This window comes from Sprattus sprattus (assembly GCF_963457725.1).
Source record: "Sprattus sprattus genome assembly, chromosome: 1".
In the NCBI taxonomy this organism is placed as follows: domain Eukaryota; kingdom Metazoa; phylum Chordata; class Actinopteri; order Clupeiformes; family Clupeidae; genus Sprattus; species Sprattus sprattus.
Window position 1 is genome coordinate 49,940,451 of NC_137920.1, and position 18,073 is coordinate 49,958,523.

Consider the following 18,073-nt stretch of genomic DNA (forward strand, 5'->3'; position numbering starts at 1 on the left):
AGAGTACCTATGTCTTTCTGACATTTCCAGCATAAATTATTGTTTAGTATACCTGCTCTGTTAAGTCTTTGTGGTGTCCAATAATACCTGTGTGTTATCTTGTATTGTGTAAATTTCCCTCTAGCTTCCCGAATGTATTTCCCATTGTTAGATATAATTCCCAGCCATTCCTCATCATCCATCAGACATCCCAGGTCTTTCTCCCATATAATTTTCAGGTTCTGACAGCAATCACTGAGTAATTGGTTGGTGGTTCTGTAAAATATAGAGGCTCGGTGACATTCCCCAGGTAGCGTGAGATAGTCTGTGATGTGATTTCCATCCTTATATTGAATCCTGGACTTAAGACAGTCCCTGATCTGCAGATATTTCCAAAAGTTATCCTTTCCTTTAAGATTGTATTTTATTTTTAAGTCAGAGAATGACATGAACACCCCCTCCTCATATAGATCGGTAATATGACATATTCCATTAAGATGCCATTCCTTCCAGTATATTGATGCCTTTCCAATGCGGATCATGGGGTTATGACACAGAGAGGAATACATTTGTTTGCAGTGAGATAATTTGTGCATTTTATGTATTTTGGTCCAGATCTCTTTTGAGTGAGACAAAATAGGGTTCAATACATTATGTGAAGACTGGGATAATTTATCAATAGGAGTAAAAGGGAATGACAGTTTGTTTTCAATAGTAGTCCACTCTAGCTGGTTGTCTTTGTTCCAGTGTTTCAAAGGAGGCATAGTATAGTCTCGGGTCTGGCAGTCCCAAGCCCCCTCTGTCCCTAGGAGAGCACATTTTGCTGAGTTTGATTCTGGGTCTTTTCCTGTCCCATAAGAATTCTCTAATTATTCTATCATACTGTTTAAAGATCTGAGGGGATATAGTTATTGGCAACATCATAAGCACATAATTAAGCTGCGGTGCGACCACCATTTTTACCACATTGATCTTTCCCCATAATGTAAGCCTGAGTTTCCCCCATTTATCCAAGTTTGTTTTAATTTTTTGCATCAGCGGTTCTAAATTTAATGTAGGCATTTCCTCCACTTCACTGCTTAGTTTGATTCCCAGGTATTTCATCCCTTTTGATACCCATTTAAAGCCAAAATTTGTCAGTAAACTTGAGTTGCATAATCCAGATATAGGCATAGCTTCAGATTTTGTCCAATTAATTTTGTACCCTGATAATTTGGAGTAAGATTGTATTGTGTTCATCAAGTGTGGTATTGAATTTAATGGGTCTTTTATCAGCATCAAAATATCGTCTGCATATAATAATAATTTGTGCTCTCTTCCTCCTCCTTCCACCCCCCTAATAGCTGCATTAGCTCTGATGGCAATAGCCAATGGTTCCAGTACAATATTAAATAGTAGTGGCGACAGGGGACAGCCCTGTCGAGTACCTCTGGTGAGGTTAAAAGTAGGTGATATTACACCATTTGTTATCACCGCTGCCTTAGGGTGTTTGTATATAGTCCTAATCCATTTAATAAAAGTTGTCCCAAATCCAAAATGTGACAAGGCTGCAAATAAAAATTCCCATTGAACTCGGTCGAATGCCTTCTCAGCATCCAGCGAGAGGGCAACGACCGGGTCTTTTCCTGTCTGATTCAGCCAGATTAGGTGTAGTAATCTTCTCATGTTGTCGGTGGAAGACCTATTTTTCATGAACCCTACTTGGTCAGTGTGGATAATGTTCGGCATAGCCTTCTCCAGGCGTATAGCCAAGATCTTAGTTAGGATCTTGCAGTCTACATTGATCAGACTTAGAGGCCGGTAGTTAGCGGGGTTTGTGGTATCTCTGTCCTTTTTAGGTATCACTGATATTAAGGCTTCATTAAATGTCGAGGGAAGGGTACCTAAATTAAAAGCTTCATTGAATATATCCTGCAATATTGGTGCCAAGATATCTATATACTGCTTATAATACTCCAGAGGGATCCCATCGCCGCCAGGCGATTTAGCTGATCTCATGCATGAAACTGCATTCCTGATTTCATCCTGTGTTATTGAATTGTCTAAGAATTCAACCTGTTCAGGTGCCAATATAGGTAAATCAGTCAAATTAGAGAAAAAGTCTGTCAATTCTTCTGGTTTGGGATTGATGTCTGATGAATATAGCTCTTTGTAGTACTGTTGAAAGACCTCATTTATTTCCTTTGTGGAGGAGACTAGTTTATCACCTTTCTTGATTGCTGGTATTACACTATAGGAATTTTGTTGTTTTAGTTGTCTAGCAAGCAACTTGCCTGTCTTCTCTCCCCCTTCGTAGAAATTTGTCCCCAGTCTAAATAAAGCATATTCCACTTTTTTATTATACATTTCTTGCAGTTGAAACTTAAGCTTACATGTATCTTGATATAGTTTATCTGAGAATTTCTTTGATAGTTCTATTTCCTAATTTTTAATTCTAGATTCAAATTCCTTTATTCTCCTCATATCCTCTATTTTCTTTTTAGACGAATGTGCTATAATTTTCCCCCTAATGTATGCTTTAGATGCTTCCCATTCCATCGCTCGTGTGCTTGCACTGCCAGCATTAACTTCAAAAAAAGATACAATGTTGTCCTTCAGTGACATACTGAAGGATTCATCCTTTAGTAATGACGTGTTCATTCTCCATCTACCTTTTTTTTCAGTGTCAGCATTTATGTCAATACTAAGCTCCACTGCTGCATGATCAGAGAGAGCCATTGCGTTAATTTTACAATCAACCACTTGCTTTATTATAGTGTTTGATATCAAAAACATATCAATCCTTGACAGTGGCGGTCCGTGCATTTCACGACTAGGCCTTCAGCGATGTCCTACACGATGTTAAACTGAGTGAATCCACCTCCTCATACCATCATTATGACGCCATGGCTCTCGAACCAGTATATTTTATAGTAGCAGCATAAGTGAGCATTGCATCACCTTAACATAGTCGAGTACAACAGACTTTATTCATATTTCCGGAGCATTTCAAATCAATACACCCGTATTAACAATACATTAAGAGTAGTAAACTCTAAGTTATATGATCGCTTGGATATTACTGTCACAACTTAAAAATAAAAGGCGATTTTCAGGGATTAGTCTACAAAGTTTTATTAAGTCCACCAAAAGTAGCCTATGTGACTCAATGTGAGGTTTAACAAGTTTAACAAGTAACATCGCATTGTCCCACCTGCAAAGCAGTTTCATTAACCGTCCCATCCTCACGATATCCAGTTTTTCTTGAAAGTTCCGTCTTGAAAATGGCGTTGTAATTGTATCAAAAACTGGAATTATCAAGTTTGTGTAAACTAATTTATTTGAGTTGGTTAATGTAATTATATTTAGTCTTACCAATTGAAACAACTAGAAGAATAAGCATTGAAACCGATGTACGTCGTTTAGCCAGCTAAACTAACTGAGCACTGAAGCACTGCACCGGTCTGCCTCAGTATCCAATCAAAGGACGTTTACGTGTCACGTTTAACGTGAGGAAAGAAATCTTCCGGGCCTTCTAGAAGGCCCAGTGTCGCCAACTCGAAATCTGATTGGTTGTCACAACTGTCTGTTTCAGTTCATTCAACTTAAATGAACTGAAACAGCAGGTTGTGATAACCAATCAGATGTACACGGGCCTTCAATGTGAATTCTGAAGGCCTCAGGGAAGATATCTGTTCTCGGGGAAGATTTCAAGGAGCGTGGCAACACATGATAGCGGAAATATGATTGGATGAAAGCTCTAACATAAATGAACAACGCTGGAAGCATGAAATGAAGATAATGGACTCTGGGGAATCATTTAATACATATTTATGAAAAGAAAATATTAAAATTAAATTTATTTTGTTACATTTATTTTCTGATCATGTTTAGGCCAGCAGAGAAGGCCTTGAAGGCCCTGACGGACCGCCACTGATCCTTGAATAGGATTGGTGGCAGTGTGAATAAAAGGTATATTCCCTGTCACTGTGATTTATCAGGCGCCATATGCCTACCAATCCCATATCCTCGCTGATCATATGAATAGCAGCTCTGTCCTTAGACATTATTGGGCCACTAAGTTTGCTCCTGTCCAAAAGGGGATCTGAAACTTGATTAAAGTCTCCTGCAAGTATTATCTGGCCCTCCATTTCACCCAGTGTCTTATTTACTTCATGGAAAAAATTAGGGTCTCCCTTGTTTGGTGCGTAAATGTTGCACAGTGTCATCGTAATCCCATTTATCAGCGCCTGTATGCATACCATTCTGCCCTCTTCATCTTTAACCTCCTTAAGTAAAATAAAATTCAAGTTTTTGTTGACCAGTATAATAACCCCGTTCCGTTTGCTAGAGAAAGAGCTATGAAAAACATGTCCGACCCAACCCCGTTTCAGTTTGACTGCTTCGTCGTTTACAAAGTGTGATTCCTGTATGAAAGCGATATCAGTCTTGTTATGCTTCAAATAAGTTAGTACCTTCCCTCTTTTTGCAGGATTCCCGCATCCATTGATGTTCCAGCTTATGCATGTAACATAGTTCCTAGTCATATTTTAAGTATCAAAGGAAAATTGCCTTGTGAAATTCTGTTTAAATCAAAATTGGCCATGCCTCTTTTTAGTGCTTCATATAGTCTCAACATCTCGCTTTTGTCTGTCATCACCAAAAACAACTCTATACAAACCCGCTCAAAAACTGCGGTGTAAACTTTAACACTTTTGTAGAAAGAAAAGAAAAAGCACAAAATGCTAAACTTAAACAAGCCCCACAAAAAGTTAACTAGGGCCCCTGGCTTTTCTCCAGCCATACTAATACAAACGAAAAGAAAGAAAAATAACGGACGATTTGGTCCGTGGCGTATTGCACCTCCAGCCTAGCCTGGATACCAGCCTGAACTCCGCCCACAACATTTTTGGCCTGGGAGATTCAGTCTGGAGTCAAGCTAGTTGGGAGGGTTTAAACGGCCCCGAAAAGGGATCTGACCATTCAAATTGTAAGGGCGGGCTTTATACGTTGATGGACAGACATAGATAGAATACCGGTATACATCGAACAAAGATGGCGCCGTCTCGGGAGCTTAGTGGGACATATTTGATATGATTTAAGGTATCTACACGACTTTTTTTATGTCTACATTGACTCGGTTAGTTGTGTATACGCAACACCAATGTTGCCTAGGATTGTAGGTCTTAACTTATGCACTCTAGACCATTATTGAAAGGTTATGCTAACAGCGTAGACAAAAAAAACATTAAAACTAATGGTAGCTTCTAGCCTTGAGTGCTAATTAAGTAACGTGAGCAGGCATATCTCAACAGATATTGACAGCGCATTCATTTTGAAAGAGGAACAGAGAAACGCGATCAAGGCATTTGTCGATTGAAAAGATGTTTTTGCCGTCCTTCCTACGGGATCAGGTAAAAGTTGAATCTATCAGATGGTAATAATACTACGTTGCTCTGATTGGTTCTAGGTATCCAATTCAGCGAAGAGGAATTTTCTTTCCTGGTTCGTTGAAACACGCCCCATAATCACAGCCCAGTGGTCCGGTCTCAGACTCATATTCTGACTAGAATTATGAGTATGACATCGTCAGGCTACCTCCAGCCATCTCTCTCTGGCTTTTCGCTCAGGCAATACAGGTTCAAACCCAAACCCCCACCAATGTATGTTACACATTGTCCACTTTTAAATGAGTATATTTCTCATTGTCCATGTCACCCTTTATATTACAATGCTTCTGCTTTGAAACGGAACGTTAATGCTCACCCATCTGCATCGCGGCCCACTTTGATGAATTTTTCAGCCTCCTTGGCGCTCGTGAAGCTCATTTTTTTCCCCTTCCAAGTTGCTGGGTGAGCCAGTGTGTATCTCAGGTTAAGCTGCTGCAGAGTTTTCTTCGCGGCCGTGAACGTTTTCTACTACGCTGCTCTTAAATGTTGAGAGAGGGCATTCACGGCACCTGACACTTAAATCCAGGCTGAAAACATTCCTATTTGACCAGGCTTTCAGTTAAGTTTAGGACACACTTAGCGCTACTGCATTTTTTCCTGTAACGACACCTTATTAGATTTGATTTTAGCTTTGCTTTACTTTAAATGACTGCAGTGTATGAAAGGTGCTATATATAAAAATACCTGCCTTGCCTTGCCTATTCCAAATTGACAATCAAGACACCTGGGAACAAGAGAGGGCCATTCACTATATACAGTTACATGAACATGGTTTACATACTTGCAAAGCACAGTGGTGCATTGGTACATTTTTTTTATTTATTCCAACAAGAAGTAGGCATTTCCAATTTTCACTTGTGTGAAAGCTTTGATACCACACACACAGACACACACACACACACACACACACACAAACACACACACTCTGACACAGTTCGGAGTGTAATTTCTGCAATACTCACTGTTGTTAGGATGACTCACCTATGTCAAAACTCTGTGACCCCCCGCAGAAGATACGGGGCAGTTTGGAGGGCAGGACAAACAGCAGACATGCCACGAACACTGCCACCGTGGCATCTGTCACAAACCTGTGGATTTACAGAGTCAAGCTCTAGTCAATCAAGTCAAAAGGGTCAAACCAAACAAGCCAAACAAGCCACACAACGCATGGCAAAATGTTACAAGGGTCATATAACACTCCCAAAACACATTATAGAGGCTTTTCAGAGGGTCATATAACATCCAAAACATATTATAGAGGCTTTTCAAAGGACTCAGAATAGCAGTGACATGACATCCACCAGAAGAAGTTTGAACTAAATGTGGCCCTCATATTCAGAAATGACTTACTGATCTGACAGACTATTTGCAACTTCAACATTAGCATTTTCACAATATTAACAAACAGTTATTTAACATAACAGAATAATTCAGAAAATTGATCATGTGAGGAAGCATTTAGTACTACTGTCTTCTACTCTGTGGAAATAAGGTCCTCCCTGATCTCGGCCAGATCTAGTCAGCAGATTTTTTTTTTTCGTCTTTTAAATAACGAGCCGTGGGGCCTCATTTATAAAACGTTGCGTAGAAACCATCCTACATTTTGTCTAAGACATTTCCTGAAATGAGCGTAAGTGAGATCCACAGAAAACAGACGTACACAAAATCGGTTGATAGGTGCGAGTTTGACGATCTCAGAATAAAAGAAATTAAACCATTTTTGTTTGGGGGGGCTAATGAAACTTTTGGGGGGGCTCCAGGAATCCAAGAATGGACAATACCTGAACGTGTATGGCCTGGTTGCCTCTGGTGCGCCTCTCTAGACGAGAGGCCATTTGGGCACAACGCTCTCGGCAAGCGGTACCTGCTTATCAGACATACATCATTCTGTGTCAAAAAGTCTGCGCGATCACAAAAAAACCCTCTCTCTCCTTATTGCGCAGTTGGCAATATCCTCTAACATCGCCAATGCAGCCATATCTCCTATTGAAAACTAAGCCACTATTAGTCTTTTTATAGGCTATAAGTTTGAGCGAAATGTTTTACACTTGTGAAATTAAAACAGAATACATAAGATGTGAATCTCATTCATGTGTAAATTATTCTAATAGTTTATTTGATTTTATTGAGCGAAACATTAATTTGGCCTTTCACCATTAGCCCAAATGGTGACGGTGGTGCTGAGGATGATGAAGATGAAACTGCGTGTCGGCTGTCGGCGCTCAGAGAGTCCTGAATTCCTGCAGTACTCCAGTATTGCCGCAAGGAAATGTACTTACACGAACTAAAACCACACGTAGAGATACGTCATTTTCTACGTCTAAGACGGTTTTTATAAATCTGTACTTTTTGATCGCACGCACAGTCTAAGATCAGTTCTGTGCGTAAGTACGTTTTATAAATGAGGCCCGTGGTCACATAATGTCAGTCATCGAGAAAGAGCAGGCTCAATTGTTAACAGCTCACATTTACTGGAACTTTACCCAATCCCCACTGAATTCCCACTTACATTGAAAACCCTTTATTTGTTCTAAAAGTGGTTAAATACTCATAAAGTTTTTCCCTTTTCTCTCTCAAGTGCAAGGCTTTCCGTGAGGTTGGACAGACTTCTCTCTCCCTGATGTGTGATATACCCTCTGATACTACTGAATATTGCTTTTTCACTCTCCCATTCACAAATGATCTGAATCTGACACACGGTATAAAAAAGACCTTTGTCACTCTCCCTGATAAGGGCCAACACAACCACAGTTTGCCCCTTGGCCTAGATCAACATCATGTCCATGATGTGTTTGTGATGTCCCTTCTAAACATGTGCTTTCCCATTTTTAAAGGACCAATTACATGGTTATTTTCTGACGCACAGATTGATTATTATTGCTAGTCATGGCACAGTGCGTTAGGAAAACAACTTGTTTTGCCATTGATGGATGGATGGATGGATAGATAGATAAAATAGAATTGAACTTTAAGGCAAGCTATTAACGTGCAAATTAAATGTAAAATTTGCATTCTGCATTGTCAATCAGAGGAGGTATCTCCTCTCTGGCATATTTTGTGTAAGTGTGTGCTATCCTTACTTTAGGAACACGTTTATTACTGTTTTATTTTTTTTTCCTCATTAATTTGTTCATAGCAAAATGTCATGTCTGCAAAATGCACTAGAGATGAAATCGATGAAGCTGAAAAACTGACACACACACACACACACACACACACACACACACACACACACACACACCCCGCCACAGCTTACTACTACACAACCTCACATGTCTCTGTTGCCTACATACATACTCTTTTTCTGAGTTGAACAGGTGGGTTGCCCATCCGTCCACGAACCCGGGCTCCCGCGTGAACCACAGCACCACCAGGAGCACAAACAGGCTCAGTACGCTGAGCTCCCCGAACACCATGGGCCCCAGGTTCCGGTGCTCCTCACGTATCACGTTATAGGCAGCAATCTCCTTCTCTGACTTATCAACTCCACAGCCCCACGTCTTCCTGAAGCTGAGAGGGGAGAAAGCATATGTATATATAAATGTGTGTGTGTGTGTGTGTGTGTGTGTGTGTGTGTGTGTGTGTGTGTGTGTGTGTGTGTGTGTCTGTGCATGTATGTCCTTTTATGGGGACAGTAACCAGTAATTCACAATGTCTAAAACAGGAGAAAAAATCACATTCCCCAAAATACCCAGGATCATCCCATAACACTCCATAGTAAGGACTCCAACATCTATCATCAAACAGTGTAAAAAAACATGTTTTTTTTTGTCACTAATATTTAACTGTTCAAGTAACCCAGCTTGGATACTGTTATTGTTGGTGATATCATGTTGCAACCATAAACCTTTGGTAAATCAGAGCATCAGTGGCTGAAAGATAATTCTACTGAGCTGGGTGGAGCATGCCAACATTTTGATGGGCTGTGCACTGCATCTGATCTCAAACTCACTTGAACCCAATGAAGACAAACTGCAACCAGAGCCAGGCGAGCGTGAGCATGATGATCATGTTGGGGAAGGCGAACCCAAACCAGGAAGCAAAGTTAATGACGTCACCGTTCTTTGGAAAGAGTCTGGGAGAGGGAGGGGGAGGGGTGGGGAGAGAACACAAGAGGTCAAACTAGTTCTGTTGGCAGAGTTCCCAACATCGATAACCTCTTCCCGTTCCAAGCTGAACATCGAAACTCAGTGGACGCCCCCTGATAGACACACACACACATACACACACACACACACACACACACACACACACACACACTCACACAAAGTAACGATGAATAATCAGTAATGATGCAAAAAAAGGAAGTAGAGCCCTCATTTCAAGACATTTCATTCTAGTGAAGTCTACTCCCTATGTGTAATTACTGAGTGTTCTGGATCAATCTCACAGTGGTGTCATGGTTGCAACTAACTGACTGCTATCTATTTAAATACTACACACCCAAAATGTTGTGAGTAGCCTGTGTGAGGAACGAAGAAGTCCACCACTAAACTAAAACCGTTTGGAATGAGAAATTATAATACGTTTGGGAGAGGCAGTGTGCAGACAGGTGTAATGTAGTTAGTGAAAACAGGGCAAAAGACTGATAGCTAGCTGAAAGCACAATACACCATAACTAAACCAAAGCTAAGCTAAGTATGGAGAGTTAATGAGAGGAAATTGACATGGTTTAAAGTGTCTATGTAATCTATCCAGTAAGGAACTGAGAAGACTATCGCTAAACTAAAACTGTGATGTTCATGTTAGGAGTCAGTGAGAGGACATGGCTAAATGAAAGCTGATGCGTTGTCAGTGATCCGAGGGTAAAAATGGCGTCGTACTGATTCATCTGTCCGCTGAGCACCAGGTTGGGGCCGGTGCCTGTGAGCGTGGCGGTGCCACCGATGCTGGCCGCATAGCACACACACAGGGTCAGGCCTTTACACATCTTCATCCGCTCCTCTTCCTCCCTCCGGAGCTCCTCACGCTCGACCTCCACAGACATTCCATTCATAACCACTAGGGGGGACAGAGAGGGCAGGAGAGAAAGACTTCAATTAACCATCAGAAAAGTCAGCAAGAGGATATGAAAAGGATTACACCAGAGACACCTCACAGTATCAGTAATGGTTGCACAACCCATCACCAGCCAGATGTGAAAAGCTTAAACCCCAAGAAATACAGAGAGAAAGGAAGAAAGAGAGAAATAGATAGAGAGACAGACAGACAAGAGAGATGAAAAACGAGAGAAAGAGAAAAAGAGGAGCAGACAGAGAGAGAGAGAGAAGAAGGGGAATACCCCCTAAACCTCGTTCAGCATACCGCCAGGGGTCAGGGGGTACCCCTAAACCTAACCCCTCCCAATGTCACCAGTCAAAATATTATCATCCCCGCTGCCAAAGGAAGACTGAGCCGCCATGAAAACACCCATGCTGGGAAGCAGCCCTACTGGACAGCGCTGGAGCACAGTGCATATGTACACTCACATAACACCTGCTGTGAGCCTTCCATCAGCACCACATGTTGAAATGGAGCATGTTGATCTGTCGAGATTCACAATGAATCATATTTTGGATAGACATTATTTACCTTCCTAATAATTATAACTCTTATAGTTCTAATAGTTTCAGAGAAATAATGTCCATTATTAAAAATATTTGGCATGGAGGTGTATTTGGAAGGTCATCCCATGCTCTTTTCTTTCCTCTTTCTCTCCTGCATTTAATCCTATTTTCTTCTTGTCTCCATGTCCTCTGGGAGGCGTTTCTCACCTTGTCCATCACTCTGTTTCTCGGCTGGCTTGTCTCCGGCCTCAGGCAGGGGGATGCTCCTCTCCTCTCCCCCCTGGTCACTCTGGTGGTTGAGCTGCTGCAGCACGGCCTGCACGATGGGCACCATCATGGCTGTGGTGGCCGTGTTGCTGATCCACATGGACAGGAAGGCCGTCACTCCCATGAAGCCAAGCATTAGTCTGGGGGGAGACACATTTTAAATGTATTCATTCAGGTGTTTGTATATAAACCTTCAGATGTAAGATCCCTGGGTACTGAATCATGTATGATGAACAACTATGATGTGCCACCATGATCTTGGTGTTATTATCATCTCAGACACTTTTCACTATTATAGGCTTTCACTATTATACTGTCCTTTTTGTGCTTGGGATACATTTGGCAATGCATAAAAATAGGAATAGCAACCAAACAACTTCGCACTGAATGACAGAGAGCGATACAGAGAGATGGCACTACAGAGACAGATGGAGAAATAAAGAGACAGACAAAAAAGAGCAAGTGATAAAGAGACAGAGAGAGGGAGACTGTAAATGCAGGAATCATTGTTCAACGGATAGCTAGAGTTTAACTTTTCACATTTTTGACAACCCAATCCTCTATTATAGTAGTACAATTATAGGAGCAACACTAACAGCTATTACAGTCTAATTAGAACTATTTGAACCTAAAAGGATTATCTGGAGTTCTTTAACAGTCCTTTTGGCAGTACTTGATGTTGAACAAGGGCACAATTTGTGATGTTCTAGTTGCTCACACAACTTAAGATACCCTTTTGGAACAACCTGACAGTGTGGCCGAAAAGCCGACACAGCAATTGATTCCCCTGCGCCACAGTAAACAGATAAACCTGCTTTATCACATCTGACACACTAGTGCAAACACTGACAATCACACAGCGGTTAGGGATTTAACACACATCCAGACCTACTGAACCCAATATTTGGCTACAGATAATAAGACAAGACAGAAGAAGAAGAAGAAGTAGAAGAAGAAGAAGAAAGACACAGGTACTATGGCCTGGGAATCTAAGAACCAGAGAAAACAGACAAAATGGCTATTACACAAATATATTGACACTCTCTCTGAACCACATATCCTCTAACTGTTAATACAAACGCACACATATATTCAATTATAAATTATCAGATTGTTTCATCAAAAGTACTGAAAATAGGAGTTCAATCCAACTTTGGCTGTTTAAATTTGACATATCATGGCTGGATTAGTAAAAGACAGTAGTAGGTAGTAGTACTACAGAAAATGAAAATGCTTCTGTAAATTGAATGATGATTTACCTTTGAAGTCTTGAAAAAATGGTCAGTGTTGCCAAGTGTTGCACTTTACACACTCTGTTTCTGCTCTATTTGATCTAATTCTTTATATGTCTGGGCCATCTAAATGATCAACATATGCGTATAAAACACCACCTCAAACTAAATATCAGTATGCACAGAAGTCAATAGAACATTCCTCAACTACTGTATTATTCTTCATATATACTTCCATATAGCAGGTCTAGAAGCATTTCGCAACAACCACCACTGTCTGGCTGCACTGTATAAGTCAAGATCTAAAGCCTAAGGCTTGAGGGCCGTATCCGGTCCAGATCCAGCAGCTTCTGGAGAGAGCAGTGAGATCTGTGCCAGTCGGCGGAGAGGAGAGGAGGACTCACAGTGCGGGCCGGACTCCGACCAGCAGAAGCACCCGCAGGGCGATGCGCTTGTGAAGGTTCCAGTGCTCCACGGCAACAGCCACCATAAGCCCCCCCACAAACAGCATGTTGGTGTCTTTCAAGTACTGCATGCACACCTGGAGGATCCGTACGCGAGCATGCATGGACACACACATGCATACATACAGAGAGAGGGGTGGGGGAGAGAAAGAAAGAGAGAAAGCGAGAGAGAGAGAGAGAGAGAGATGACATGAGAACACACATGAGAAGAGAAACAAACACATGGATATGCAACACACTGACATACTGCAGTTATGACAAGTAAAACAGTTCCTTATCAAGTAGTTGATGTATGGAACTCGATACAGAACAGATTGAGACTGGGAGTGAATTGAGATGAGTAAGGTAGGAAAAAAAGATTCTGTGATTTTTGAACAGGTGAGAGGACAGGTGAGGTAAGACAGGTGACGCTTACGTCTTGAGACTGCATGATGCCGAAGAGAGGGAAAAGAACAGCTGGAAGCAAGGCAGTGACGGCCAGCGGCAGCACCTCCGTGCACCAGTACACCGCCATCAGTGCAATAACATACCCACAGGCTGCCTCCTGCATGTACACACACACACACACACACACACAAATGAAGTTGCTACACCAGCTGTGCTGTGCTTCTAAAAACTTTAACATAGTCCTTTTAAGGCTAAAAGATATATATATATATATATTGCTTTTTATTTGCACCAGATTTTCAACCTGTGTGACTTTTTATTTGTGCAGTAGCATAGAGCATGCCATGCTATGATAGTATTGCTTCCTATTGTAACACAAGTTAGGTATTTTAACACGAGGAGCTCACACAGCACATACCCACAGGGGTGTGGGGATGTGAAGAAACCTCACTCCTCTGTGTTTTGGTTGTGTGCGTAACTCAATTTTCAAGGTAGATGACCCACACAAGGTTCAACAGCTGGACCACATTAAGCATTTCAGTGAGGTGCAAAGGTCCTGTCCCTTCTGTCAGTCAATCACTCATTCACATGCCAAGGTGAAATAAAACAACATAGAACTGAGAAAACATTTATCATGATGTCAAATCTTCACATTAAGCTGCGTTAACATTTCATATCTTATCAGGACCAATCTCCACAGCTTACATGATCCTCAGGTGATGGTTATGGTGATGGTTATGTAAGAGATTTTATGCACTTAAGATAATACATTTTATGGAGTTTCAGGGTTTATTTCACTGCAGCGTCAATTGCACCTGGATAACAAAGTTATATTTCTCAGCAAGGCACATAAAGACAGTGTGATGTCCTGAATATGTTTCATAAGAGAAAGGTCAGAGTAGAACAATCAGGCATTCATAATACAACCTTGCTTGTTACTCAGCAGGCAACGTCCAAATATATAAACAGGAACAGGTCTGGCCTTTACTCAGTACTAATGTGAAGGACCTTTGGCAGCGGTTACAGCCTTGAGTCTTCTTGTGTATGATGGGGCAACCTTTGCACACCTGGATTTGGGAGGGGGCCATTCTCCTCTGCAGATGCCCTCAAGCTCTCAGGTTGGATGGTGTCTGTCAGTGGACAGCCATTTCCAGGTCTCTCCAGAGATTGGGTTCAAGGCAGGGCTCTGGATGGGTCTCTCAAGGACATTCACAGAGTTGTGAGGGGTTTCATTAAGGATATATTTGCTCTGTTCAGCTTTCCCTCAGGCCTGACCAGTGCCCCAGTCTCTGCCGCTAAAAAACACCTCACAGCATGATGCTGCCACCACCACTGGGATGGTACTGGGCAGGTGATGAGTGGTGCCTGTTTTCCTGATATGACACTAGACACTGGCCAATTTTGGTGTCTTTAGAACAGAGAATCTTTTTTTGAGAACAGTTTGAGAGTCCTTTAGGTGCGTAGCTTGAAAACTCCAAGCGGCTGCCACAAAGCCCAGATCGGCGGAGTGTTGCCCTTCTGGGAGTTTCTCCCATCTCCACACAGGATCTCTGGAGAACAGCCAGAGTAACCATTGGGTTCTTGATTCTTTTACCAAGGCCCGTTTGCTCACTTAACCTTATGGCTTTGTTATTGCTCTGATATGCTTTATCAGCTGTGAGACTTCATTTAGACAGGTGTGTGCCTTTCCAAATCATGTCCATTCAATTGAATTTACTACAAGTGGATCAATCAAGGTGTAGACACATATCAAGATGACTAAGAGACATGGGAGGCACAAGTGGCATAGCAAAGGTCTGAATACTTACAGTACCAGTCAAAGGTTTGGACATACCTTCTCATTCAATGGTTTTTCTTTATTTTAATTTTTTTTTACATTGTAGATTAATATTGAAGACATCCAAACTATGAAGGAACACATTATGGAATTATGTGGCAAACAAAAAATGATCAACAAACCAGAATATGTTTTATATTTTATATTCTTCAAAGTAGCCACCTTTTGCTGTCATGACAGCTTTGCACACTCTTGGCATTCTTTCAAGCATTATTTACGATTATTTAAAAGATAATTGAAACTATTTTAGTATTCGGCTGCGACATAACAAAATGCGAAAAATAGAGAAGGTCTACACACATGTGTACACATGTGGCTTATGTTCAGGGTGCGATTTGTCCAAAAACCAGAGGGGGGGATGTTTTTTTTTTTTTTTTTTTTTTATCTTGAAAAAAAAAAACAAGCAATACATAGGCCTAGTTCTCTTCATATACATGCATCATATATGTCTATGATATGATAATCGCTGCTAGACGCTCAGTTATTGTGCTCCCTCTCATTCACGTTGAAATACTGAAACCGAAACTTAAACTTTAAAACTGAAACGCAACTGTTTTGGACAGAACTCGCTAATTCAGTGAACAAATATTTTCATATTCATTGTACAGTAGCCTAATTAGCTGGCTTTGCTCATTTCCGTGTTTGTAATGTTATTGTTACAATGTATAGGCTACAATGTGTTTAGGCCTATGTGCATGGGGACGTTCGCGAATTCTGAGAATGCCAACAGTTCGGGTAAGATGAACGAGTGTAAGAAAACGCTTTCACAACCTGTCTGTTTTTTCATTGTTTTTTTTTTAATAATTGAGGGTTATCCCCCCCATGTATGAAATTCATCCAGCTGAGGTGGGGATGTAAAAACCAAAGGGGGGGGGGGGGGGGGGGGTAAATCCCCACCATCCCCCCCGGCAAATCGCACCCTTCTTTCATTTCCACATATTGGCCGTTCACCAATGCAAGCACCAAGCACAAGAATACTTAAAAACACTATTTGTCATAATGTCATTATGGGGACAGAAAAGGCTATACTAAAGTAAAAAATATGTCATATAAAAATGCAAACTTTTATATGGTCTCTCTCCATTTATTTTATTTGATTATTTGTACGCTACGTTTTATTTGATCATCCTCATCATAAGAGACGAACTCTGATGACAAGGATTCAATGGATGAAGAGACAACTCCGACCTCTCCTAGGCTACTTACTCAGATATTAATCCTGTGTTATATCAGTCTCTGACTGTTGCTGACAAGAAGAAATAGCTTGCCGTTAGTGACCAGAGGTGGAATTGACGGTGATAGTTGAATTGCAAACGATCACCATGTACAAAAGGATTTTAAGATGAACTCAAAGACTGATTTGGCCGGAAATCTACAAGGACGCCCATTCCGCATAGTTTTAACTGGGTCTTCCCTAGGAGACAACCGAGAGTAGGTTGATGTTTGAGCTTAGAACGGCTGTGCAGAGCGAGAGTTCCCACGATTGAGCCCCAATTCGCCCTGTCGTCGCGGCGACAAAGGGTTAAGACAACAAGAGTGCAGTGGGGGGCATTTAGCGCCAACAGGCAAAGCCTCTGTGAATGACAGAGGAATGTGTCACCCCGGTGTCACGCAAGGTCTCGACCTTATAACCTCGCTCCTGAAGACGTGTTTCGAACAGAATTGTATTGATGGAGTTCCGGATACGGAGGGACTAAAACATGAGCCTACCATATTTGTTCTTAGACGCTGCATGGATAAGTTGGACAGGCTATCAATTATGTGTATGATATGACCTGTTGTGTAGCCAACATTTTCGAATTACGTTGCACACCATTAAACACACGACATTCACTGGATTAGAGATTGGACTTGTTAAAAACTGGAGCCTGGCCCTGGAAAAAGAGCATTACTTTGACAAATGGCAGCATCATAATACAAGTGTAAATAAAGACTCCTACCGTTGTCCCAATGACCAGAGGAAGAGGTAAGAAAACAACTGGAGTGAAGAAGAGAATAATTCCATTTCTCATCTCCCAGAGCACTTTTAATTGTGCTGCCAACATTTGCGCAGAGAGATGTCAGACACGCAACAGGTTCCCAAACGTTTGCTCAGTGCAGTGAAAGCAATGGTGAGAAATCCCACTTCTGACAGAGTCTAACCGATTCGCTTCACAGATGCGCTACAATGGCACAATCTCGCTCCCCTCCCTCACACACACAGACACACACACCCACACACACGCACACACACACAAAGCTAGGCTAAAAGACAGAGAGTGTGCTCGGGCAACTATTTGTGTTCCTAGAATGCAAGAGCACGTGCACGTCTCTCTAAAATTTTAATATGGAGCTTTGAGGAATAAATACATCAACAATACATAGTCGCTTCTTTGTTCTAGAAGTATAGATTGGTTAAGTTACGGTCAACTTGTGATACACTAGAAAACTTGAAGGCTACTTTTAATTCTACTTATCTTAAAAATGTGTTTTGAAATATGAACTGTGATGTTTTAACGGATTTGTGGTAGGGTAATATGTTAAAGTAATCAGAGTCTGATACGTGATTTTAAGGACTTAGACTGTCAAATTTGCTTCTAGCCCCCTTTAACTATAAGTTTTTACCATTGAAAATTAACCTACAATTCAACCTGGATTCCCTACAGAACTGGGGACTGGTTCTTCCTGCCAAATCAGCCTCATCCCCGTGATTGCTTCAGCTAATTATGGGCTGTCTTGATCATGAAAAGCAAAACAGAAGGCAATATTTGTATCTCATTATTTAAAAGTGACCACAAGTAACTTGCACTTACAACAAAAGTAGATTGTTTAATTTTCCTCAAACCTCAGCTGACCTCTTGGTCCACCAGTCATGTAAAACTTAATTCCAGCAGTTACAGTTCTTTACTATAGATGTCATGCACTGAATAAGTACAATGTTATGTTAGTGTTA

At 41.3% G+C, this 18,073-nt stretch overlaps 1 protein-coding gene across 1 annotated transcript in view; it reads right to left on the reverse strand.

The window, feature by feature from the left end:
- slc13a5a (solute carrier family 13 member 5a) overlaps window positions 1–17,186 on the reverse strand; it is a gene marked incomplete at both ends in the record, with an annotated part of 46,565 nt that extends 29,379 nt beyond the window's left edge. The window contains 8 exons of the mRNA XM_080831891.1: window positions 6,390–6,496; window positions 8,706–8,918; window positions 9,361–9,483; window positions 10,232–10,409; window positions 11,162–11,361; window positions 12,858–12,994; window positions 13,333–13,461; window positions 17,082–17,186. Of these exons, the coding sequence (XP_080688017.1) occupies window positions 6,390–6,496; window positions 8,706–8,918; window positions 9,361–9,483; window positions 10,232–10,409; window positions 11,162–11,361; window positions 12,858–12,994; window positions 13,333–13,461; window positions 17,082–17,186 (1,192 nt within the window). The remainder of the gene's footprint in view (window positions 1–6,389; window positions 6,497–8,705; window positions 8,919–9,360; window positions 9,484–10,231; window positions 10,410–11,161; window positions 11,362–12,857; window positions 12,995–13,332; window positions 13,462–17,081) is intronic.
- Window positions 17,187–18,073: the final 887 nt, after the last annotated feature.